Genomic DNA, 25,625 nt, shown 5'->3' on the forward strand with positions numbered 1-25,625 from the left:
TATACACGCATCATGTCTTCAAATACTAGCAACATTGCGACTGTTTATTTGGTGAACTATTTTGTTTAGCCCTTTTTTACAATAAATACAATAAAAGCAAGTGTTAAAATTAAGCCAGTTAAGTAGAAAATTGATTCATCACTCGTCTAAAATTATGTGGGCATGGCTTAATGTTCTATATAGCTAGTAATATTCAACGGAAGAAAGAAAACGAGGAATATGTAAAATATAACTTGAATTCAGTATATTTACGGTATATTTTTTAAGTGAGACGGTATGTTTTGGTATATGACGGATCGATAAGTCCGTGTTCTATTATATTATTTTTTCTTTCAAAATTTCAAAATAATGTACTCGAATATGTCTAAAGAATATCAATTTGAGAAAAGGTCTTAATAAATCCCATTTCATCTTCATATAAAATTAACAAAATAGGGTATACAAAGGCCTATACTAGGGCTTTAGCGACTGTTTTTCTTGTTGAACTATTTTGTTTAAACCTTGTTTTAGTCAAAATACAATAAAAGCAAGGACTAAAAACTAACCAATTGTATAGAATATTGATTCATCACTCGTCTAAAATTATGTGGGCACGGCTAAATGTTCTATATAGCTAGTAATATTCAACGGAATATCAAAAACGAGGAATATGTATATTCTAACTTGAGCTCGTCAGTATATTTACGGTATATTTTTTAAGTGAGACGGTATGTTTTGGTATATTTCTGACGGATCGATAAGTCCGCGGTCACACTGCTAGCACCCGTGTTTATATTATTTTTTCTTTTCAAAATTTTTATTGAGCCGCGCTGGTTGTGTTGCAGGGAAAGAAGTGAAAATGAAATCGCCAAAGCATGGTAGTGGAAACGCTTTGTTTTATGAGATCAAAAAAAGTTAAAAGAGCAAAAGGATTGCAGCAGGATTCATGGATTGAAAATGGGTATGTAGAAAAATCTGTGTTTCGTCTTTGCACGAATTTTTTGATGAATGTTCTATTTTCCGAAGAGTCGAGTGCCAGGTCTTCGGGCCTGGCATTCTTTTCCTGTAGAAAGAATAAGAACGGCCAACTGATAAATCATTTCACCTAAATAAATGCGTTAAACATCCGAATGGCAATTAAACAAATTTACATTTTCTTAGGTTTCTAGGTATGAGGCCGCCTCAACACGTGGTCCGGTACCCGGCCCAGCTAATGTGAAAGGTAGATACCCCTTGCTGTGTATAATGATTTAGAATTTTGTATCTGATGATAAGTTCAATCTGAACAAAGTGCTGTTGATTTTCAACTTAAAACTAAACCAAAAGGATTCTGAAAAACAATTTTATAAAGCAATAACCACAAATTTAACCATATGAACTTTAACCTAAATTATTCTTCATTTTAGGTCAATGCTTCAACATGGCCAGATATCTGGAAATATATAATGCAGAGGTAAGTTTTTGCTCGTCTTTTTTTTTGTTTGGGTCGAGAATGTGATGATAAGTTCAATCTGAACAAAGTGCTGTTGATCCACAACTTACAATTAAACCAAAAGGATTCTGAAAAACGATTTAGTTCAGAAATGTTGTGAAAACCCAGCCGGAATGAGAAATTAATGCATTTTGTCTTTCGTTTCAGCAAGCCGACATTTTAGTTGGTCATTCGATCCGGAAAACGTGACTAAGGTATGTTCTTTTATTTATTGTCAATATTCATTGCATTGCATGATGATAAGTTCAATCTGAACAAATTGCTGTTGATTCACAACTTCAAATTAAACCAAAAGGATTCTGATAATTAAAAATAAACCTTTTTCTGATTTAATACAAAACTGAAAATAGAAAATAACCTGGATTATTTTTTTTATTTTTTTAGGTGCATTTCTTGATCAGCCGCACTTCAATCGTATTCTATCTGTCAGATGTGGCTTTTGTGTAAGTTGAAAAATTGTTGAAAAAAATATACATACAACTTTTATGTGATGATAGTAATTACCGTATGATTTTATTGATTTAAATCTCCATGGCTGCAATTATTGCAACTGATTGTCTTTCAAGTCAACGTAAACTATGTATATATTCTAGCGATATTTTATTAAATAGAGTATTCATTTGTATTTTTAGTGACGATCCTCCATAATTTGGAACAACGGAGGAACCCCAATTCATACCATAAATAGAAGGTAAACAGCATAAGTACATACAAATATTTGATGAATTTTGAATAGTATGATGAAAGTAATTACCGTATGATGTTTTTGATTAAATCTCCATGGCTGCAATTATTGCAACTGATTGTATTTGAAATTCATGCTATTATTACCATGTTAGTGATATTTTATTCTAATGGGTTCTTAATTACCTTAATTTGTAGTGTATACCCCCGTTGAAAGACGTCTGAACTACGAACTGGTCTATCGAACAGATAGAAAAATAAGGATCATGAAGCTAGGTAAGATATACATACGTATACGACAGTCTGTAAAGTTTGGTTAAAATATTTACATGATGAATACCTTTTATCTATTAACTTTCGTTCTACTGAGTAGAAAATGCGGAGAAATTTACCTGAATCAACTAGACTATCATATTGATGGGAAGACCGAGTTTATATGTGATGTTTATAGCAATTTTCATGTCTTCTTTACAGTGTTGCCTTTATCCGAAGTACCCTGAAGACTTCAAAGTATTGCATTGCATGTGCTGGTAGGTTTTCTACTCGTTTGTTTTACCTTAAACTCTTTAAATGATGTTACTTCAGTATAGTTCATTAGAATCCCACATGTTACAACGTTTTCGAAGCTGATATTCTCGTCGAATCAGCTTCTGACGTTCCGCTATAGCAAATCATATTAATTGATAAATAATTGCAGCTCCGTTGATTTGCTCTACACCAGTTGATCAGATTCAGCATAATATATAAGGTAAAGTTTTGGAAACTTAATTAAGATTGTTTTTTGCGAAGCGTTTTATTTTGATGAATATCCTAACTCAGGATTCCCTCTTCTGAGTAGAACCCTAAACAACCATGCTGTTCACTTTTCCCTGTCTGAACATAAAACGCTTAACAATTACAATTATTTGCATGTTATACTTGTATGATATTGTTTAATCAATCATTTTACATTTACAGATTGATGTATCACCACTGTCCTAAGGATACTACATTTGCTTGAGTTTCACATATATTTTAAGGTAAATAAATCCTTGAAGTTGTTGTTTAATAACTATGATTTTTTGATGAATATCCTAACTCAGGATTCCCTCTTCTGAGTAGAACCCTAAACAACCGTGCTGTTAACTTTTCCCTGTCTGAACATAACTATATGAATATTTGTGTCGTTTCTTTGATACTGGTATTAAACTCGGAACTATTTATTTTATTTGCAGATATGTTACCTTTCGATCAATGATCGATCACACATTTTGTTAGTGCGTTTGTTGGCGTAGTCACCAGACAACAGGAAAAGACCTCCTCCCATCATTAAAACAACAGAGGTATATTGTGCTTAAAGTATTCATGTTGCTCTTTTGAAATGATGAAGAAGCCCTTAGTGGTTTTTTCTTCTTAGAATCTCAAACATCATGCTGATTTTGTCTTCTTTCCCCAACTGATTATTCATTTCCGTTAAGAACTTGAATTAGTTTCCAAAGCAATGTGCTAATTATGTTATCTCTCTCTCTTCCAGGTTGTTTTGTTCGAGAATAAAATGCATAAAATAAAATTAAATTGAAAATCAAATATAATAATCTGCTATATATTGAAGGAATTGAGATTTGGCCTATTGTGGGGGAAAGATTTTTTCTGCTAAGATTTTATTTGGGACACTGTTTGCATCGGTCTTTTTATTATATTATTAATAAATTATAAATTCTTACGCGACATTTACACCTGAACCATATACCCACTGGCGGCACCTAGTGTTCGGCGTCATTTCATAGCCAGGTGGTGTACTTATAAATGACATGTAGAGTACAATAATGTCTATCCTTTTCTTCAATGTCTGGCAACGCTGATGCTAGAATAAAAGCTGGTTGCTATGAGATTCGGACGGTGATTAACTTAAATTTTTGATTACATTTTAATGGAATTACGTTTTAATGCAATTTTCAGATTATAGGTCACGTCTGTGGTTACCATTCGGTGCAGAGGACTTTGAAGCTAAAAGGTTACTCCGAACACTCAACCCCTTCGCACGCACGCACTCACTTTCCTCTGGGATGTCGGCCTTCTTTGCATTTTTAAAGCACCGCGCTGGCAGGCATCAATTTATCATGCTGTTGTGTTGGCCATATAAGCGGAAGTTGTACAACCCAGCACTACATGCCCTGCCAGCCGTATGAGCAGCAACAATACCATCAGGAGCAGGCAGCCGCAGCGGCAGGCACGAGATGGAGAAGGAAGTCGAAGACACAACCCCACTTTCGGGGGGCGGGGGATGGGTGTCACATCTATTTTCAACATTGTGCACACATTTCATTCATTGAGTGCATGTCGGGCCCGAGACCGAGACCAGAACGAGCATATTTACAACCATATAGTAAGAGACAGAGTGCAAGAGGCACTTATGCGCTTTTATGAGATTTTATGGCACATTTAAAAAAGACAGTTGGTTATTTTTTTACTAAGTTGATAATTATCTTGTGGGTGGATGTGCACGTGTGTGTGTGTGTGCAATCAAAACGCAATGAATTCAATTGAAAATTTTCCATTTCTTCTTCAATCTGAAGTTATTTACAGCTTGACTCCAGTCCTTCGGTACAGGACGGGGAGGGGGAGGGGAGCGAGCGATGGAAAAGTGCAGCAATTGGGCAGTCGTCGAACTTTTTGCACTCGATATGTGACGACAAGGACATCGCTGTGCTTTTCACTCGCCTCCCCGAAACTGATAAAGATAAGGCCAAGGAGTCTGTCGCCGTCTCGAGCTTCTGGTTCTGTTTCTGGTTCGAGTGTGTCCTGGAGGAAACTTTGTCGTCATGCCTGCCCGGCCCGTATGGCCCGGCGGTTTTTGCGGCGAACAGAACCAGAACGAGAGGAGTTGACTAGTATTTTTGTGACAATTTATTTTCTGTGCTCTGGCTGGCATTTGCTTTTCAACAAATCGAAAAACTATTAAATTGGGCTGAAAGCCAGAAACTAAACGCAAAAGAAGATAAAGTGAGAGAGAAAAACGTAGCAAATATAAAAGAAATAATGAAAAAAAGAATGTATGCTTAACAAACTATTGAAATCTGTATACTCTTTTTTGAAAGATAATGAATTTATTTTGGGCATATTGCACAAATTCCAATTGCTCCAAATTAAGGCTTGCCTTTTGGATCCACTTTCATTCTTCAGGTTTATGATATGTATATGATATACAAAAGGAAGACCTAGCTTTCATTCCTGTAGAGATAATTTCACATAATTTGTGTGGTCTTCGCCCCCATACACTTCCACTTTGGCTAAAGGGGCAGCTCGAGCTCCACCTCAGCATCAGAGACTTCGCTGGATGACAGTCGCGCAATTTCTCCCCCGCCTCGACACATTTGATTTGGCTGGCAACTTTTCACCTCGGAAATTCTCCCGAACAGAGTGCCACGACATCAAGTTAATTGGACGTGCAGTGTGGTCATGGCCAGCAGGAGAGAGGGGAGCCGTGTGGCAAGTGTGACCCAGGCAACGGCAGCCTCGCTGTACACCTGCCACAGCGATTACGATCTAAGCAAACGGTTTGGACGCACACAGAAGGAAACATGCACCACACATAGGAGAAAGGGCCAGATGGATGGAGCTTGGGGCATTCAACAATTTTCGAGACGAGCAAACAGACGTTAGCACATGGGTGCGGTTATCTGTCGATCTATGAATATATAGAACTTGGCACCTCTTTGAATCCGAATACGAATCCGAGTCCGAAGCCACTGCAAAGTGGGGCCCAGACCACATCCCAAGGCAGGAAGAATGGATGTGCCAAGGCGACAAAAACACTTTTCGACTGACACTAAACTAATTAAAAGTTTCCCTGGCTCTCAACCCATATGGCTATTATTGGCTTACAAATTGTGCATTGAAATCACGTAAATGTCGGAGGCGCAATTTAATCAGCACAACATCAGAGAGTGCGGCTGCTAAGCCGGAATTAAATTTAGCAACATAACCAAATCAAAAAAGGGTCCCAGCACCAGCACCAGAACCAAGGCCAGCAGAGCAGTAGACCCGGACTCGGACCCGGACCCGGACAAACGTCCGACCACCACCCACAAAACAACCCGTTGTCAACGGCACACCGCGCCCAGAAACGAACACAAAATTTGCACGCAAACTACGTGACTTCAATGCCTCAGTGCGGCTGAAAAAAAGAAAGGTGTACGGCTGTGTCTGTCCGTGTATCCATGTATCCATGTGGTTAGCCACCAATGGCTTTTTTTCGGGTCCCGTGCACAACTTTTAATCCCTTGCACTTTTGTCAATGTCGGGATGCCGAGATAGAGTCAGATTTAGATTCTGTGCAATGACAAACAATACAAAAAGGAGAATGAATCAAGCAGGCACCTAACGAATAAGAAACACCCTTGATCTCTTCTCAAACCCTCGTCCTTGTGGCGTGTGCTCCGGTCCATTCGAGGCAATCCATCCATCAACCGCGCAAAGTGGACGATTTTAATGCCCTCCACTGGCCAGATCCGATTCTCTTTGAGTGCCCCGTAAGCACATCAGAGGACAGCAATTGTTTTTTTTCCATCTTTCTTCTTTCGGATATAATCGGAATTAACTTTCCGTTTTCTTTGCTGGGATACGGCAACCGTATGCTGCATCGATTAATTATGAGTGTAAGGAATATATAATACGTGGTTGGGGCGGCATGCGACGATCAAGAACGATCACACATTTTCAGTACCAACCCTTATCTTAATATCTGTATCTTTGTTTAAGACCGACCGACCAGACCTATCCAATGGCAATTCCTCTTGGGATAGCCTCACAGCTCGTACTGTCCGTAAGGGTAAAAAGGGTACAAACAAAGGCGAATGGCACTCTGTTTGGGAAATAGTTTTCCACCACAATGACATTTCTGTTTTCCCCTGTGCGGTTAGTGGCTGGGGCACGGAACGGCACTGCACGGGAAGATGGCCAATAAAATTAATTGATTTTGGGGTTTCTTTTTTACTGCTGCTTGTTCTGCTGCTGCTGCAGAGTCTGATTTCTGCTTCTGTGACAGTTTGACCGCATTTGATTGACACTCTAGGGTCTGCTTCTAAAGGGTATTCTGTGGGAAACGGCCTGCTATCGGCTAGCCCTTCAGAACCTTAATTAGATTAGCAGTTGCACACACTGATTTGGATGGTAGCTGATTTGGTTTAGAGGCTAACAAATGTACTCGATCCTAAGCAGTGGGATTTTTAGTTTGATCTCAGATCTGTTATCAGATCTCCCAGCTATCCCTGGCCCTTTATTCCCCCCTAAACTATCAATAAATATTTCTGCTAAATAAATACAAAATACATAACGTTTAATTGGATATACAACACAGAATGAATTTCATAATTGTTCATGTATTGCCTATCCTTCGAATGGAATGATTGGGGAATTTCGTTGGGGAAAACGAACAATTGTAAATTGTAAATTGTAAACGTAAACGCTTTCAACGGTTTTCCCTGTGCATCTGGCATTGATTTCCATTTTCCATTTTTATTAACAACCATTTAAGTGCAATGAAGTGAAATGCGAGAATACTCCGAGTATATATACATATATATATATATGTATATTCCTCTAGTGTATTTTTGTTCGTCCCGGATTTCGTTTTTATGGCGGGGCATAGTGTAGATGGCATTTCATGGCTGATTTAACCCGGCACCCTAACAGTGACTGCTGCGCTGCTGCTCTGCGGTTCTGTTCTGCCTGTGACTGTGGCTGTGCCTGTGACTGCGCCTGTGACTGTGCCTGTGACTGCGCCTGTGACTGTGCCTGTGACTGCTCCTTCTGCTCTTGCCACGGTTATTGCTGCTGTTATTCATTCATTTTTTGATTCATTCGTTCCCTCGTTCTCGTTCTGCTTAAGCGAGGTATTTGCGGACGGCCAAGGGTATATTGTATTCAATCATTAGTGGGGGCTATCGGAGCCCCCTATCCTCCCCCCTATCGGAGTACAGCCTCTGCTGTACTGTCATTTCCTTTGGGATGATTTTAAAAGTGACTGCTTTTTTCGGTACTGTTAGCGGGTATCAGACAGTCCGAATATCGACTATACCATTCCTACTTCATTTTTTCATATGTCAGTGGCGTAAATGAAAACGCAAACGGGGCGTATGATTAATGTGGTTTACATATGAAAGCGACTCTGTCCTCTGCCCCCTGCCCTCCAGCCGGCACTCTGTCTTTGTCTGGTTTTGGTTCTGTTTCTGTTGCTGTCTCCTTTCTGCTCCTTCTGGGGGCGACTGTTGTTGCTGCTGGCAGTGCTCATTCAATAATTTATTGCTGGCATCCTCAGCCACTTACAATGTCAGAAAAATATGCACGAAATATGCATAAAAGTATTACATGCAGGCGTTTGTCAGCCCCAGCAGACCCCTCCCGCCCCACACTCCTCCTCCCACAAGTCGAAAGTGAAAGCTTACGCCGTAATAAATCACGCAACGTGGGATTATCAATTAATTGGCTTCTAACAATTTTACAATCCAATCAGAGCTGATAAGAGATACAAAATGAAATTACGAATGCCAGAGGGGGGGAAGTGAGTTCTGTGGTGAGTTTTATTCAGATTTTAATTGGCACTCAAGCCAGGGAAACCACATCACGAATCTTGGCAACGGAGTATGCAAATTTCAAGGACAGTTCCAGAACACTCTATAGGATTTAGGTACACACATATGTACGAGTATATATTCCGATGTAGCTTCGACTTATTCAATGCTGAATGTACGAATGTTCAATGTGCACAAAAATTACTATCAGCCCTTGGCCTTTGGTCTGGCGGAACGTGGATCGTCATGCTTATGGCGTGTATATAAGGGTTTACAGTGCAGATCTTTTTCCTTGTTTCTGTATCCCCCTACCGAAAGACAGAGTGAGAGGAAGAGATACCAATTCCATATGTAAATCATAAGCTCATATATTAAATAAAAGTATAAAAGTAGAGCCGCGGCCCTTGCCGCTGGTTTTTAACCCTTTTCTGGGCGGGGCTCTTATCATTCAAGCAAACCAGACAGGAAGCTGGTTATTGGATTATATGCATTTTATATTGTAATGCATATATACAGTGGAGCACCCGTTTCTCACAGTGTACTTCCATAAATATACTCGTACAATTCATTATCAATTGAATGCCATATGAGCGATGTGACTGCTGCTCGAACTCGAACCGAAGGGTGATAAATCTTCAGTCTTCCGAGTCGAGACACCAGTCGGACTTCAGTCGAGACCTCAGCGACAGTTCAGAATGAGCAGTTCGAGCGTCGAGAAGATTGGGATCGTGGGCAGCGGCCTCATCGGCAGAGCCTGGGCCATGCTCTTCGCCTCGGCGGGCTACCGCGTACAGATGTACGACATTCTGGAGAGCCAGCTGGCCACGGCCCAGCAGGAGCTGCAGAAGGAGCTCCACAGTCTGGAGGAGAGGGGTGCGCTGCGGGGCCAGTTGAGGGCGGCGGAGCAGTTGGCGCTGATCGGGTTCACCCAGCGGCTGGAGGAGCTCGTCGTGAATGCTGTGCACATTCAGGAGTGCGTTCCCGAGCAGCTGGAGCTGAAGAAGTCTCTGTATTCGCAGCTGGATGGCCTTCTGGGAGACGACACTGTGGTCGCCAGCTCAACGAGCACCTTCATGCCTTCGCTGTACAGCGAGGGACTCAGCAGGCGACAGCAGGTGGGATGCCTTGATGCCATTTTCTCACACTCACTTATAAGCTTTTGACCCACCAGATGCTGGTAGCCCACCCCCTGAATCCGCCCTACTTCATACCCCTGGTGGAGATTGTGCCCGCTCCCTGGACCACCGCCGAGGCTGTGGAGCGCACCCGCCTGCTGATGCTGAGCCTGGGCCAGCGGCCGGTGACGCTGAAGCGCGAGATCGAGGGCTTCGCCACCAATCGCATCCAGTATGCGATACTCAACGAGGTCTGGCGCCTGGTTGGCTCGGGGATACTCAGCGTAGCGGATGTGGACCGGGTGCTGAGCCAAGGACTCGGATTGCGCTACGCGCTGCTCGGCTCCCTCGAGACGGCCCACCTGAACGCGCCCGGCGGGGTGGCCGATTACTTCCAGCGCTTCGGCGGCGAGATCTCCGCCGTGAGTGCCACCTATGGGCCAACGCCGAGCACCCGAGCGGAGGCAGGGACGCTGGCGGAGATTGCCAGGCAGTGCGAGGAGCTGGTGCCGCTGGAGACGCTCGGCCAGAGGCGGGCCACGCGGGACGCCTTCCTCACCCAGCTGGCCAAGCTGAAGAAGCAATTCGAATAGGAAACTAATTGCTACGCTTTTTTCGTTGATTAAAATATTCCGTAACAAATCGAGGGAAAAGGCTTTTCTCACTCTCCGTTTCCTGCCCCTCCTCCATGGCCCACACTCTTGATGCTCCTCCGTGTTCTCCGTTTTGCCCGTGCATTAATGAAATTAATTTTTGCGGCAACCGGAAACGCTTTTCCAGGCGCACCATTCAAGTACAACGTGTCGCATTTCCGCTCTGGCATTAAATTCGGGTTTTCCCCGTCTGATTCCGACTCTGCCGCCCCACTTCTTCGCCTCTTCGCTTTTCCACTTTGCCATTACATTTTCCCTTCATTCGGCACTTGGGCCTGATGAATACTGTCGGCTTTAACTCATTTTTCATTTCGGGGCAGTCTCCATTGCAAATTTCCATCATCCCTTCCTTGAGTGAGGAAACTCAATCTGAGAGCGGCATTTGTTTTCGAAACGGACGGGATTCATAGTGAAATTTGAAGGGGCATAATGGCTCCTTCTACATCTACAATTTGATGGGATTACTGGCTATGGTAACCGACTTTAATGCCCTCGAATAATATCCCTTGAAAAATTTGCAAATCACATTTCACTCGATTGTTATTCGAAAGCGAAAGACCTGCTCTGCCCTTTTAATAATTTAAGAATTCTCACCAAATTCCTCACCAGGGCCATATAACAATTAAAGCCGCAACATTTTTGCCAGTGGGTGGGTGGGGAGTGCGAGTGCGAGTGGTGTGGCCCCCGGGGCGTCTCGTCTGCGGCCCTGAAATCGTGATGGCGTTGGCGGTGGGCTTAAAACTGCAATGTCATTGTTACGGGACAGCGGGGGAGCAACAAAAAGCATGTGGCTAGTAATTCATTACCCAGACCAGGACCAGAACCAGGACCAGGATCAGGACTCATCGGACTGCCAAAGGGAATTCGTAGGGGGTGACCAGCAGCAGCCAGGACTATTGCACATGGCGCTGTCGGCCAACGCCATTTAATGGCCAAACAAAAGGCGTTGACAAAAAAATATCAGAGAGAACAAGCAAGAACGATATTAATGGACAACTTCCAACTAAAAGATACCCGTTTATAGGGGAACTACTATATGTGCTACGATAATGCTACAATACGGCTACGATACTACCACTATGCTGCTATATATAGGTACTACTATATCTTGGATACATATGTATATCTGATGAATGTGTGCTAATTTGGTTGCGGGATATGATGGTTTTTCTCTGAATCTGCCTCTAATAAATATCCCTCTATGTTATCTGTCGATAATCTCTCTATTACGAATATATGCCAGCCAAGCGAGTGAGCAAGGGGTTGACGCACGAGTGAAGCAAGCGTGCAGGCTGGTGTATTTCGTATAAAGCCAAAGCGATGTTCCACATCCTTAAAATTGTAAATATTTATTTAGTGTCTGAAGCTCTTTTGGCTGGGGTATTTTTCAAAATAAATGTACTTTATGGGTTCGGACATACGCCTAGAAAAACAGAGTATGCCTTTGGACTCTGCAAAGTACCGCGTATAAAAAGAGCCGGCCGCAAAGTGTGAAAAGTGTGGATCGAGTTATGAAGTATTTGCAAAAGTGCAGACGGGACGCAGTGGATGGGATGGAGGAGGGGGGGCTGTGGACGGGCGGATGGGGTATGGGGTATGGGGTGTGGGGGCAGGCTAAAAGTTAAAACAACGAGCCATAATTAATGGAATGACAACAGAGAGCAGGCAACAATTTCAATGTCCCCTACAGTTTGATTTTTTTGTCTGGCTTTTTCCTTTCTTTTTGTTTTGTTTGAGCCAGACGTTAGGACCTGGTCCTGTGGCTAGGTGGGAATGTTTATTGAACTCTTCCGAGAGCCAGAGAGAGAGAGAGGGAGAGAAAGATAGGCAGGGAAACAGAAAAAAGGATTGGGTATGAAGAGGAAGGAAGCCATGGGCGGGAGGGGCTGCAAAAAAAGAGGAAATGCATTGTTTCACGCCCAATTTCATTTGGGTATTTTTAATGGTCGTACGGGGAGGACAGACACGGGACGGACAGGGTCCTGGCGGAGGCTGGAGCTGTGGGTGGTGCTTGCAATTAGCGTCCAGTAATCAAAGTAATTAATGAAATGCATTCTAGAGGCTCCCAGTCGGTATGCAAAAGTAGAAATGACATTGTTTTGGCTATGAGAATGGATCAATGGAATACGCTGTGACTCTAGGACGAATCAGTAGAGGATTCTTCTCTTGGTGCCATCCCCAGAGCTAGATTCAAACTAGCAACTGACAGGATTAACTGTACGAATGAATCACAATAAGAGCCACTAATTGAACAAAAGCAAGCCGAAGGAAACTCAATTCCTCCGTCGTTATTCATTAATTATCCCCACCTCCGGGAGACCCCTTGCGACCCCCCACAAAACACCTTCATGCGAGAAGGATCCAGCAAACAAGCAGATAACAAATACAAAAATAACAATTTTTCATCGGGTCTGTCATCTGTTCGTGTTCTGTGAGTTGTTAACAATCGATATGATGTGTTTTCCAGACCCATCGGGGCGTAGGGCGTCCTGCAACACAACAAATGAGGACAGTGTTTTATGGCCAAGGGGGGATGGTAGGGGCACCCATCCCGCTGACAGATAGTCTAGCACAATAAATCATTACATAAAACATTTACGCCTCGCAGGGTACAAAAGTTGATTCGAACCGACGGACCCGCTCCGCTCCGATCCAAACCGACCCCATTCGATTCGATTGCGGGAGAGGAAGCTGAGACGATGATAAATAAATAAGCAGATCCTTTGAATAAAGATGTCAAAGATTGGGACTAGACCAAGGTATGTGATGGGTTTCGTGACGTGACCTCCACACCATCAGTTAGCCTTAGCCGTAGCCTCTTCCATTTATCATGTGGGGGGAAGACAATCGATTGGAATTCATTTAATTTGACCATTTCAAATGCTCCAAAGAGAAATCAGAGCAATGGCCAAAAGGCATCAAACAGCAGCAAACAATAGACCTGTCTCCTGGCCCTGCCTTGAGCTGCCTTGAACTGCCTTGAGCTGCCTTTGAGGCGGATTCCCCATCCGATTCCCACTGCCATTCCGGCTCCATCTATCGCTCTCCCGCTGACATTTATCTTGATCGACCTCAGTGGCACTTTTTGCACCGCACCACACCAAATTCAATTTGCTTTATGGATGGCACACAATGGACACACAATAAATACATCAAATAAGAGCAAAACCCGTTGGATCAGAGGCAACGAAGTGGGTATACCCTAACCAGCATCTTCGTAGAGAAATGATGAGAGAGATGTAGGTATGGGAAGCCTATGTAGAGAGTATCAAGAGTATGTTGGCCACGTGTGATACGATATCCTGCAGTCTCTAAAGAACATCTCCTTGGGCAAACATTTTCTTTTGGGCCATTCTTCGATTGCGTTATTTGTCTGTGGCATTGTTGTGGCCGGCCAATAAATCAATGCCTTTGTGATAATTTATGTTCTCCATTGGAATTTTCATTTATCTGTCGAACATATTAAATCTGGGCTAATCGAGGGCCGAGCAGTCGGACTCCATTATGACAAATGAGACCAGGTCTGGGTTGCATTATTAAATCGCTTTAAAGGATGCTTCAATGGCTGCCACAGCCTGGGCCTGGAGCTGGGGCTGGGGCTGCGTCCTCTGGCTGTTGCAAGTTGAAGAATGTTGCTTTTGGCCCCGCCCCGACCCGACCCGGCATGTCCGGCTTCTAGTCGTAGTCGTAGTCGACTAGTCCCTGGTCCCTTGTCCTTTGAGCGCGGCACGTCAGCGTTTTTGCTACTCCTCGTTTTTGTGTCTGGTCCGTCGGTCAAAACCGCAGACATTTTGGAGGAGGGCGTCGGGCAAATTGTTTGGCCAGCACAAAGTTTATTTAATTTCTCACAGAATGGAGATCTACGTGCCCCCTTTTTTTGACTTTGTTGATTAAAACAAATTGCGCTCTGTCTCAACGGCAATCAGACCCACAGACCCCCAGACGGACACCCGCCCCCTAGAAGGGGCAGAAAAGTCTAGCATTCCTCAAGGTTTTTCCAAGGGTTCCTCGACTCTGGGCTTAAGATTGCTTCAACCAAAGAGTTCTCAGTAGTATGATATGCTAGGAATCGCTTTAATAATTTCCAAATTTTATTGAACATGATTCAGACTCTTGAAAATCAGGAATACACGTGCTGCAATTCCGTGAATTGCCAAAGAAAAGTGCATTTCAAAGCATTATTCAATGTTATACACAAGGAATAATACGATTGCTTGTTCACCATTTTGTTTTTGCTTTGTTATGCTTTCTTGCCGCATGCACAACTGTACTTGTTGGCCCGCTGCCTGCGCTGGGATCCGTGCATGTGACAGCGCTCGAGAGGGCCTTATCTAATTAGTCTCTGAGTTTATTTGAGTTGATTTTCGCAATCAGATTTCGTGTTTGCTTTTCGCTTTCTGCCAACAAAGTCAAATTCGCTGGCAATTGTCATAACTCTAATGCAATTAACCCTTGCCCTCGCCCTCGCCCTCGCCCTCACCCCAGCTCCAGTCCGAGCCCCAGAGCGCAACTTCATTGGATAAAAAGGATATAAAGGATAGGAAAGATAGCAGAGAGATGGGAAGCCGAGTAAATACAGCCATGGAGTAAACCTAAATATTTAATTAGGATTATAACGAAGCGGGCTTATCGCGGCCAACGACGACCGAGGGAGGAGAAGACACCGACGAATGTCAAAGAGTGTGTGTCCTGCGGGCCAGGGGCTTCCTGCGGGAGTATGTGGAGGATGCGTGCCGTCTGGCGTTTCACTTTTCGTTGACTTAATTTAATTAATTTCCTAGCCCGAAGGGTCCATCCTGTCTGTCTGCCTGCCTATCCGTCTCCAGCTCGCTTTTCCTTTCAGCTTTACATTTTTTTTAAAGACCCTTCACTTGTGATTGCCGAACGATGTGTACATAGTGTGCCTATCGACACACGATATAAAGGATACCTCTGTGTGTGTGTGGGGCAGAAGCAGGACTTGGACCAGGACGAGGACATTGCTCTGCTTGCGGGTGTGCAATATGCTGTAAATAATGAAAATCCAATTTTTGTTGCTTCTTTATACGTTTACCTCTGGAGTGAAATGAGTGCCGTGTGTGTGGTGGGGGGAGGGGCATAATGTGTTCATCATCATCGTGCCGGAACGATGGCTATGGTGAGGAATGAAGGGTACCAAACACACTCCACTATGAGAGGCTCCACCTTGAGCACCGTACGATACACTTCTGCAAAGGGTATTTCGCATTCTCTCCCCGAAAGAAACGCCAATTTGTTTTGCCTTCCTGATTGCATTACGCTCTCCAGACTCGTGTGCTCTTTTTTTTTTTGGCTGACGTACCTTTGCGATTTCATTTCGTTTGCCCTGAATCCCTGAAAGTTGAAGTAATCAAGTAATGAAACTCCGTCCGGCGAAACTTAAGCAAAGACCCCCTGAATGGGGCGGTCGGTGGGCAGCCACATGTTGACGGGTTGCTGGGACGAAACAGAAAAAAAATTATGCAGAACAGAACAAGTTTTCGTCCATATTAATGCCTGGACGAAATGTGATTAAAGTCAAGAGCCATCTACGGCACCTCAAACTGTTGACTGCAGCCGGAGCGGAGAGGAGCGGCAATCAAATTAAACTTGAAGTGATTTTCAATTGGAAATTCTCGAAACGGGTCCCTGGCACACCGCAACAGTTTTAAGTGTATTCAAATTAAACTGACGCAGACCGAACCAAACCGAACCGAACCAACAATGCCAGACGAAGTCAGGCGGCAACAGTCAGAGACTTACCACCAGAGGTGGCAGCCTGACCGCCTCACCGGACATGGCATGGTTGCAACTGACATTTTCCGATATTCCGTACATATCTCCTGGTGTTTCAGCTGTCCGATCAGAAAGGTCTACCTATAATTTGTACTATTCGAATGGGTTCAAACGATACATTGAACAAATGTTGGCAGGTTTTGACTGAAAACATAACCGATGGAGTTTCCAGTCTTGTAGTATCGTTATTTCCGCTCTTACGCTCTCATCTCTAGTCTGTCGAATGGGAACCATCCTTACTGTCTCCTTCCTGGGCTTCTGCCCCATCAAGTGGGTCGTGGGTCGACTCTGCCTTCAGACTGTTTTACTGGACATTTTGCCTTGTAATGCGATTGTTGTTTGTTGCCATTGTTGGCGCTGTCATTCTTGTGACTGCTGTTGTTGTTGTTGCTCTGCTATCTGCTTGTCTATCTGCGTGTTTAGTTGTGGACCAAATGGCTAAGAGGGAGGAAGTACTGGTGCTGTCAACAAGCAGCCTCGGTGGCATCAGCAATTGCGGATCTCCAGAGGACCCCACAGCCCACACCCCCACCCCTATCTCTTCCTCTCTCCTTGTAGGACCTTTGATTCGTTTCCTGGACACGTCTCGTCTGCGGTCGTACTTTTTTTTGGCAACATTTAGCGCGTGTGCGGGACGGCACGGGACGTACGCGGTTTTTGAGCTGCCGCCTGTCGTTGATTAGATTGTCTGATGCTTTAATAGGATTGTAAAAGCCTGAACGAAGCTACAGAGTGTTTCATTTATATATTCTGTGGCACTTTAGTCCCCCGTGAAAACATCATCATCAGACCAACCAAAGGATGAAGGGCTTGGTACCTTGATATACCGCCACGGTTTCTATGGCATTTATATGACTTAGAATCTGCTTGGTTTTACCTGTTAAGCCATATATTCCAAAACTCTAAAGAACTACCATTACTTTCTTCATTGAAAACTTAATTATGTATTTGGCCTATATTTCCCAAATATCTCTCTATATCTATTACCGAATCTAATTATTCAATTGCACAAGAGCCAAACGAGTGCCATTTCCCAGGAAAATGATCAAAAACAGTTAAGCAGCTTAAGTGCTGCTGATTGGACGACTGAAGTGGGAAACGTTTATAAGGCAGCAGGCAGATGGCAGCAGGCAGATGGCCGGCATATGAACAGTTAAAGGCTTATAAATTACATCCATATATTCCGTCCTGCAACATGGCAGACTTCACTCCCTGTGGCCGATGCAGAGTCGAGAAAATCTGTATTAAAATCGCATTATATCCGCCTCACTTGACAGCGAATTGGGGAAGGCGGCGGTGGGGCGAGGGGCGAGGCGGGTGAAAAGTGCAGCTGCATGAAGGTTGAGCCACTGGAAAGAAAGGAAATTCTGCAGCCAAACGTACTCGTTCTGTCAGGACCGAAATGTTCGGGGCAAGTTTATAAACCAAACTCCGGAGGAGTCGGGAACAGTCGGGGACGGAGTTGGGTGGCAGTGGCAGTGGCAGAGGCAGAGGCAGTGGCTGCGAGCAATAACCTCAGAATGCATTTACAGCTGCTGTGCTGTGGACAGGAGGACAGAGGAGCAGGATGCGGTTGACTGGTGGGGGCCGGAGAGCAAGGATGAGGACAGGACTGGGGGCCAGGACCTAGGCTGTAAGTGCCAGTAAAAATGAAAACTTCCTCGGTCCTCGGTCCTCGGTGCTCGGTCCTCGCCAGAACAGCAATTGTGGTTTCTAATTGTTTTGGGTATTTTCGCTAGTACTTGCATTTGCAATTATTGTGTGTAATTCGGAACTAAGTGTTCTCTTTTTAATAGGTTTTGTCCTTTATTCGAACTGACATCTATACAAATTCTTGATTTTGTTTTGATCCAAGCAAATTACATGAGTAGATTGATAGATGGAGACGAATCTTCGGAAAAACAAGCCCTTGAGCAGCAGGGATCTATGGCGACTTGGCTTAAAAGTATTTGGTCATGATCCCTCAAGCTACAAGGAGTTCTCAATTAACATTTGATTACCATAGAGCAGAGATAGAGAGGTGTTCTGGAGCTGCTGCCTCTATCCGGATTCTTAAAAGTCATGTCTCTCAGATCTAAGGGGTTTGTTTTGCAGGTTTTCTACCTACAACCGTACGTAATCATTCGCGGATATTGGAAATCTCCTTAAGTCAGTTTTGGTATCTCTACCGCAATTGAGTCTATGAAAGTGATCGCCACTTGGCGGACTACTGCCGGCAGTTCCTTGGATTTCAGGCCTTTGTTACTTAATCCTTATCCCGTCAATATATTACTGATTAGAGTCCTACTGCTTTTTTGTCTGCTTTTCGTTGGGTTTTTTTGAATGTTTTCTAAAATGAGTTGTTGGAGGGGGGGCTGTGGGGCTCTCATGTGTCTCTGTCCCTGTCTGGGTCTTTTAGACGGCTACTAACCCGTTATCCTGGAGCACTCTGTCCAGCCGCAGGCTAAAGCTTCGCCTGTCACTCAACGGGGGCTTTCGTGGCGCCACCCGCTTGCCACAGACCAGTCCTCCCGGCAATAGTCCTCTTCCTGGAGTGGCAGGCAAATGTAACAAAGAAGATATATTAAAGTGGTTTTTAATCATTCCGCACTTTTTCCAGCCACACTTAACTTTTTTCAAATGTGTGTGTGTGTGTGTGTGGCATGGGAAATAAATTAAAGGAAGCCTTTCAGGACATAAGCCCTGCCCGGATCAAGCTTAGTGGAGAGCCAGGGCCCAGAGTGGAGGGGCGGCTAGAGAGAGTTTATTAAAAAAGAGACGAACGAGCCCCCAAACAATAAATTTATGTACGGCTCAAAAGTATGAAAAATGCGTTGCGCAGATGAAAGAGGAGCGCACACACAGATACACACACACACACACACACATACTATTCTCGTACACCATTTAATGCAGATTTATGATTTTAATAAACGATTTTTATAAGCGTATTTGAAGGAAGCTAATAATTTGTATATAATAGGTGGTTCCATTAATATGATTGAAATACGCATTTTAAACTGGGACCACACCATCAGAATCGTATCTTTCTATCTATCCATCTTCTCTACACTGATATACAAAAAGAATTCACTTTGATTTAAATGAAAATGCATTAAACGGCCTTTTTATTAATGGCCCATAATTAAACGAAATATAAAACACTTTAAAAGAAATAATTTATATTAAATTGGAGGGAAATATATTTAATTTGAACATGAATATATTTATATTAAATATAAAATACGTATACATCAGACCCTGTCATATTAATGTCAAAATAAATTAGAAATTAATTAGAAAAATCATCCAATGTGATATTTTCACTCTCGGTGCATCGAAATATCTGTGTGTAACTCAGGCCTCCTTTCTCTGGGTGTACATACCATAAATACCTATCATTTGATATCTCCTTGATTTCCGGACTTCTAACAGTGTACAAACCAATTCTAAGGCCACCATGTGGTGGGCATATTAGGAAATCTTGATTGATAATTATGCAAACTTGTGTCCCACGGGACGCAGTTATTAGCTGAAAATCAGCATCAACTTCATCGTTGGCCCCCTCTGCCACCACCACCACCAGCATCGGCATCAGCATCGGCATCGTTACGGGAAAGTGCAATCTCGATTCCACAACTTTGCAGACTCCTGCAGCGGCAACAAACATTTTCAATTTGCCAGGTGTGCGACAGGAGACAGGAGACAGGAGACAGGAGAGACGCGCAGGGCAGGTGCCGTGTGCATGAGCTCGACAGAGAGCGCCGCGAGCCGCGAGCCGTGAACCCACAACAAGGCGGGCTGGATTCTGTTGACGACGATGCCAGGCGCTGCGGTTGGATTCGAGGATGCGGCTGATGAGGAGATTGTTTGAAAATCACAAGAGCAGCATCAAAAGGGGCCAGAGGCGCGGAGGCGTGGCTAAAGAGGGTTGACTGAAGAAAATCATAATTGTTGGAGGAGCGCTCAACCATTGAGTGGTTTTACAATCCCATAAACTATTTTGATGAGGATTATAGGGCAAGGCATAGGGTTCTGTCTTACTAAAACAAAGAGCTGGAGCTCATATCGAAATATGCGAAAGAGGACTCTCATAACTCAGTTTTCAACCACCGTCTTAAGTCGTCCGTCGCTCAAGTCGTAGTCAAGCAATTATCATTAAAAACCACCCCAGAGCTAGTATAAAACTTACACTAAATACCAATAAACGTTATATGTGTGTATCTAGTACATCGAGTAAACTTTGGAGCTCTCGTGGAGCTTTGCTGATGAGCGGCTTTGAAATAACCTCTCAAAGGAAAAGGAAATAACACCACAATGCGGTTCCCTTGAATGGAGAAGCGTGACAAAATTGGCAAAGCAAAAGCATAACTGTGGTATTGCTCGTAAATATGAGCACTACAGGGAGTGGAGTGGAGTGGAATGGGTAATTCTATTTGGGTATCTGTGAGTCGTTGTACTGTTGTTTACTTGATTTCTTTGGGGGCTTTCGCTTTTTTCTACTTTCGACGCTTTAGACGCACAATGCGCCTCAAATTATGCAACACAACGCGACAAATTCAATTTGCCATGCCCCATTCCCCATTCCCCCCACCCATCATCCCCCTCACCGGATAAACACGTGACCAACAATAACGAATGACAGGAGCTGGAGGAGGGGAGGAGGAGAGCAGGCGAGGAGCGAGACACGTGGAAACTTGCGTTGAAAAATCCCAGGAGAAATTAGTTTGATTTATGTTGAGTTTCCGGTGCAAATAAATTGCCAAGTTTACAGAACTTTGGACCCACTGCAGACGCATAATTGATTATGCGAGCGGCGTACGCAGACACACACAATGGAAGGACAGGACAGACGGACAGGGCGGGCGGACGGACAGGACGGGCGGACGGGCCACGGGGTGCTCCCTGTGCATTGTTAATGTCGAGAGCGTCTATTACTGTACAATCTGCTCGTCAAATTGACACTCGATTGTTGTTTGACTGCTGTGCCCATGGTATACTTTATAGAGGGTGTGCCTAGTGAGTGCGAGAAAGCGTTCTTTGCACATGAACATCATCGTAGAGAAAGAGAGGGAAGGACCACAAGTTGAAGCGCCAAAGAGGCCCTGGATCAGTGCCGCCAACTTTTCAACAAAACAAAAGCTTTCAGCTTTCATTTTTCAAAAAAAAGCAAGCGTAGTTAATGGGTTTAACAATTTTTTATTAAAGTAATACTTAATATATTTTTACAGTATTTTCATTAACCATTCCAGCTCTACGGGATTATCTTCAGATACGAGTTCGGACGACTGACTGCTTCGTAGTCAAAGCAGCATTTAGTAACATCCTTCCACTGACAATAAAACCTTACCTTATTCACAGAATGCTATTGGTCCTTCCACTAACCTTGCAGTATATAGATGTGCCAGTTCACACACCAAACATGTCAGAAGACCCAGGGTCTTCGGCTCTGGCATTCGTCTAACGCTGGACTTCAGCTTCGAGACGAGTAAGTTAATCAGTATATAACTGTGGACATATTTTAAAATATATCCTCCTTCACAGAGGACCGAGTCGTATTCGATTTCCCCTCCGCAGGCGGAGTCCTGCCCAAGTATCGCCAGCCAGACAGAGTCGTGTCCCAGCAGGACAGAAGCGCACCCGATGCAAGATTGGAACCTAACAAGACATCGTCATCCTTCATCGATAACAAGAACCTTGACTACGGCAACCAAGGACCTGGACTACGGCAAGCAAGGAAGGTGCTACGCGAGCTACTGGATAGATCTCATTTCTTTTGGGTTTAAGGATTATAATATAATATAAAATCATAGATACAAATTTGTACCACTTGTTTATTTATTTGTACTAAACTATCCTATGCTAAGCTAAGTTCTGATGAATAAAATGAATGAAAACTTATCCTTTCTGTTCTCTGTATTGGGGAAACTATCCTGATCAAGAAAATGCGTGGCACGCCCAGATCGGTTCACAAATACCGCTAGAAAACCAAATATTTTCGATTGGAAAAAAGGTCCTTGATCCTTGATAAGGACTCAATTAATCAAGAAGTCGTCGCACGTCCCGATCTGGCCACAAATAGCCGAGAAAGCTAAATATGCATGGCTGGGGTTTGTCGGAGTCCTTAGCGAAGGATCAAGGACATTTTTTTGATTGTAGGAAGACGTCGCACGTCGCGATCGGGACACAAATAAAGCAAAAACAAGATGTATATCTCTGGAGCAAATATCCTTGATCCTTGGTCCTTGATAAGGAATACATTAGACCAAGGAAGCTATTCCGAGTACGGAAAGCCACGGCACGCCTAGATCGGGCCAAAAATAACGCAGAAAACCACAAAAGTTGTTGTTGCCAATTGTTGTACACCAAATTTTTGTTGTTGTACAACAAAAACCCCCAACCTGCGACCGCTCAAATGGCCAAAATCGGGAATTTCAGATGTGGGATACCAGGCGAACAGAAATCAGCAGCAAGCAACCTTTGCGATCGGAATTGGGGATTACGGGTTTGAGAAACGAGAACAGGGTGAAAATAGAACAAGTAAACTAAAATAAAATACTAATAATAATCCCAGATTTGAATTTCGGCCGTTACACCATTTTAAACGGTCAAAGAAAATAGGAAAAAAACGGAAAAAATAAATTAAAAGAAATTTAAAAAGACCGGCGACGCTGTGCTGATTTCTGTTGGCCTGGTATCCCAGATTTGAAATTCGGCCGTTACACCATTTTAAACGGTCAAAGAAAATAGGAAAAAACGGAAAAAATAAATTAAAAGAAATTAAAAAAACTAGTGACCTTCTGCTGATTTCTGTTCGCCTGGTATCCCAGATTGGAAATTCGGCCGTTACACCAGTTTGAACGGCCAAAGAATATAGGAAAAAACGGAAAAAATAGACTTAAAGAAATTTAAAAAACTAGTGACCCTCTGCTGATTTCTGTTGGCCTGGTATCCCAGATTTGAAATTCTCCTTATTAAGGATCAAGGACATTTTAGGATATTTAGTTTTCTCCGATAGTGTCCCCAATACAGAAGACAGAAAGGATGAGTTTTCAATCATTTTATTCATCAGATCTTAGCTTAGCATAGGATACGTTAGTATAAATATATATACAAGTGGAGAACATTTGAATCTACTATCCTAATATATGGACGCGTATCTCCGTAAACCTAACAACAACGAGATCTATGCAGTCTAGTTGCCCCCCAATCCCTTGGTTGCCATAGTCAAAGTCCTTGTTGTCGATGGCCAGGTCAAAGGATGACGATGGCTTGTGCGATTCGGGTCTTGCAATGGGTGCGCTGCTGTCCTGCTGGGATACGAATCTGTCTGGCGGGGATAGGCGGTTTGTCCTCGGTAATACTTGGATAGGACGTCACATGACGGGGGGAATCGGATCGGTTTGTGGCAAATCGTTGGGTACATATGTAAGTCCTCTGTGAAGGAAAATATATTTTAAAATATGTCCACAATTATATACTGATTAACTTACTCGTCTCGAGCGTTTGATTCGGCATATGATCCGGATGGCCAGAAGGGTGAACGCGCTGGTAAACGATGGTGGGCATATCGGTGTCCGCGGGCACGCAAGAGGTATTCCTGAAAGAGCTGGAGGGAATAAAAGACGAAGAACCAAGAAAAAATAGTCAATGGGCAAGATGAAAAGGGGGCAAACAAGGAGAACTTACCCGGTGAAAGTCGATGGGGTAAAGCATGGTGCATGAAGCAAGACGATGTCGGTAATGTATGCACCTGGGAGGCACGTACATACGTCGCACGTCGTTTCAAAATTATCTTGTACGCTGGTGGAGGTATTGGCAAATATCGATCAAATATAATGATGAACCTGCCACATTTTCACGCAGTAAAAAAGCTGAAAGAAAGCCAAATTAATTTATACAAATTCCAGAATTCCTGCTTCCCGACATTCACAAATTTGTTCCGCAGTTGGCCTTAAAAAAAAACCAGATCTTACGGAGAAAAAGCGAAATCGGCAGCCCTGCACTGCATCAGCTTGCTTCTGCAGTCACTCTTCTGCAGTCTCTCTTCTGCGGTCTCCCTTCTTCAGCCTCTCTTCTGCGGTCTCTCTTCTTCAGCCTCTCTTCGGCGGTCTCTCTTCGGCGGTCTCTCTTCGGCGGTCTCTCTTCGGCGGTCTCTCTTCTGCGGTCACTCTTCCGCAGCCTCTCTTCTGCAGTCTCTCTGCCGCAGTCCCTATGTTGCTGCCGTTTCCATCGCTCACTCGCTGATTTTCGTTTTTTCTGTCTCTTTTTCGCTTTAGCTGTTTATTTTCTTGGAATTCATTCAAACGAAGCCACTATGCTGTTCATAGAAGCATACATATACATATGTTAAAGAGCTACAAGGGAAGAGTGAGCTATCCATGGAAATAACTATTCCTCTGCACCTGTCTTTGTATCTTGATATTCCTTGTCCTGGTCTACCGTTACCTGTTTGTTTAATACACTTTTTTTGAATTTATTCGATGCACAACTAAAGTACTTAAATTATTTTTTGTTATCGCCGGACTTTGTCAGTTCAAATTGTTGGCTGTTTGCTAACCAGAGCATGGGACAACAGAGCGACAGATACAGAGATAGAGAGCGAGGGAGAGGGAGAGACTCGGTGAGGCGGCAAAGTTTGTCCCAAGCAAAGTTTTTGTTCGCAAATTGCAGTTTGCATTCTGCTGCTGCTGCTGCTAATGCTGATGCTGCTTACTGTTTGCTGCAACATCATAACTGCCACTGATGATGGGGGCAGTGGGCGTGGCCAAAAATTCAAAATTCACTGAATTCTGCAAAGGAGTTTATTGCACTTGACTCGAGGCCGGCACGAGATGAGTCTTGACACTGGGTAGCGAAGAGAGAGGCGTGGAGAGGAGAGGAGAGGAGAGCCTCCTCGTTTGGGTAACTGAGAGCCGAGCCGAGTCGAGCCGAGAACTATGCGCCGTTTGCTTTGGTTTTGTGTGCTGCAAGTTTGCTTTGACACTTTGACATTGACAATGATGTATGTGATTGTAGTGTATTGACACTCAGATTTAAGCACGCGTTGTCTTCAAGATTCTCTTTTATTCTATATCCCTTGGATGGTGTGACCGTATATGGATATTAATATAATACCTAACACGCCTCTCCTTAGATGTTTAATATACATGTCATTTACAAATCTATTTTCTTATAACAATTTGATTTGTGTACTTAATCTAATTATCGTATATAAAATTTATGTGATTTCGTATTTTTCTTTCTTCTTAATCTATTTAGTATTTGTTTCAGTGTTTAATTTGTACATAATTTGATTTCATAATTCCTTTCTTTATATTATTTTATTGTTAAATACGCTTTACTACCTTCCCTGCCTCACGTGGTCTCAACTCTCTCC

At 43.4% G+C, this 25,625-nt stretch overlaps 2 protein-coding genes, 1 long non-coding RNA gene and 3 other non-coding genes across 7 annotated transcripts; 5 read left to right on the forward strand and 1 right to left on the reverse strand.

Annotated features, from left to right (window-relative positions):
- Positions 1-799: 799 nt before the first annotated feature.
- Positions 800-3,721, forward strand: LOC113565121. The gene is made up of 12 exons (XR_003408455.1): positions 800-940; positions 1,141-1,201; positions 1,386-1,432; positions 1,619-1,665; positions 1,856-1,914; positions 2,104-2,162; positions 2,354-2,431; positions 2,630-2,685; positions 2,853-2,903; positions 3,113-3,174; positions 3,370-3,477; positions 3,669-3,721. It is a non-coding gene; the product is annotated as an uncharacterized LOC113565121 (long non-coding RNA).
- LOC6590943 lies at positions 1,239-1,319 on the forward strand. Its single transcript, XR_047907.2, has one exon. It is a non-coding gene; the product is annotated as a small nucleolar RNA Me28S-Cm3227 (small nucleolar RNA).
- On the forward strand, positions 1,473-1,549 carry LOC6590944. Its single transcript, XR_047908.2, has one exon. It is a non-coding gene; the product is annotated as a small nucleolar RNA Me28S-Cm3227 (small nucleolar RNA).
- On the forward strand, positions 1,699-1,779 carry LOC6590720. Its single transcript, XR_047909.2, has one exon. It is a non-coding gene; the product is annotated as a small nucleolar RNA Me28S-Cm3227 (small nucleolar RNA).
- Positions 3,722-9,417: 5,696 nt separating the features above from the next.
- On the forward strand, positions 9,418-10,467 carry LOC6590724 (lambda-crystallin homolog). Its single transcript, XM_002016139.2, has 2 exons — positions 9,418-9,821; positions 9,878-10,467. Exons 1-2 carry the CDS (start codon positions 9,468-9,470, stop codon positions 10,412-10,414), a joined length of 891 nt encoding a protein of 296 aa, XP_002016175.2. The 5' UTR covers positions 9,418-9,467; the 3' UTR covers positions 10,415-10,467.
- A 12,824-nt stretch (positions 10,468-23,291) lies between these two features.
- Positions 23,292-24,315, reverse strand: LOC113565139. 2 transcript variants are annotated; one of them, XM_026986132.1, is made up of 4 exons: positions 24,223-24,315; positions 23,936-24,049; positions 23,740-23,855; positions 23,292-23,683 (listed from the first exon to the last, which is right to left on the reverse strand). In XM_026986132.1, exons 1-4 carry the CDS (start codon positions 24,255-24,257, stop codon positions 23,442-23,444), a joined length of 507 nt encoding a protein of 168 aa, XP_026841933.1. In that variant the 5' UTR covers positions 24,258-24,315; the 3' UTR covers positions 23,292-23,441. The 2 variants fall into 2 exon arrangements, with proteins under 2 accessions (XP_026841933.1, XP_026841934.1); XM_026986133.1 differs by having other exon boundaries at positions 23,936-24,120.
- Between the last annotated feature and the right edge of the window lie 1,310 nt (positions 24,316-25,625).

The sequence above is a fragment of the Drosophila persimilis genome, unplaced genomic scaffold (genome assembly GCF_003286085.1).
Source record: "Drosophila persimilis strain 14011-0111.01,24,50 unplaced genomic scaffold, DperRS2 tig00000002-arrow-pilon, whole genome shotgun sequence".
In the NCBI taxonomy this organism is placed as follows: Eukaryota; Metazoa; Arthropoda; class Insecta; order Diptera; family Drosophilidae; genus Drosophila; species Drosophila persimilis.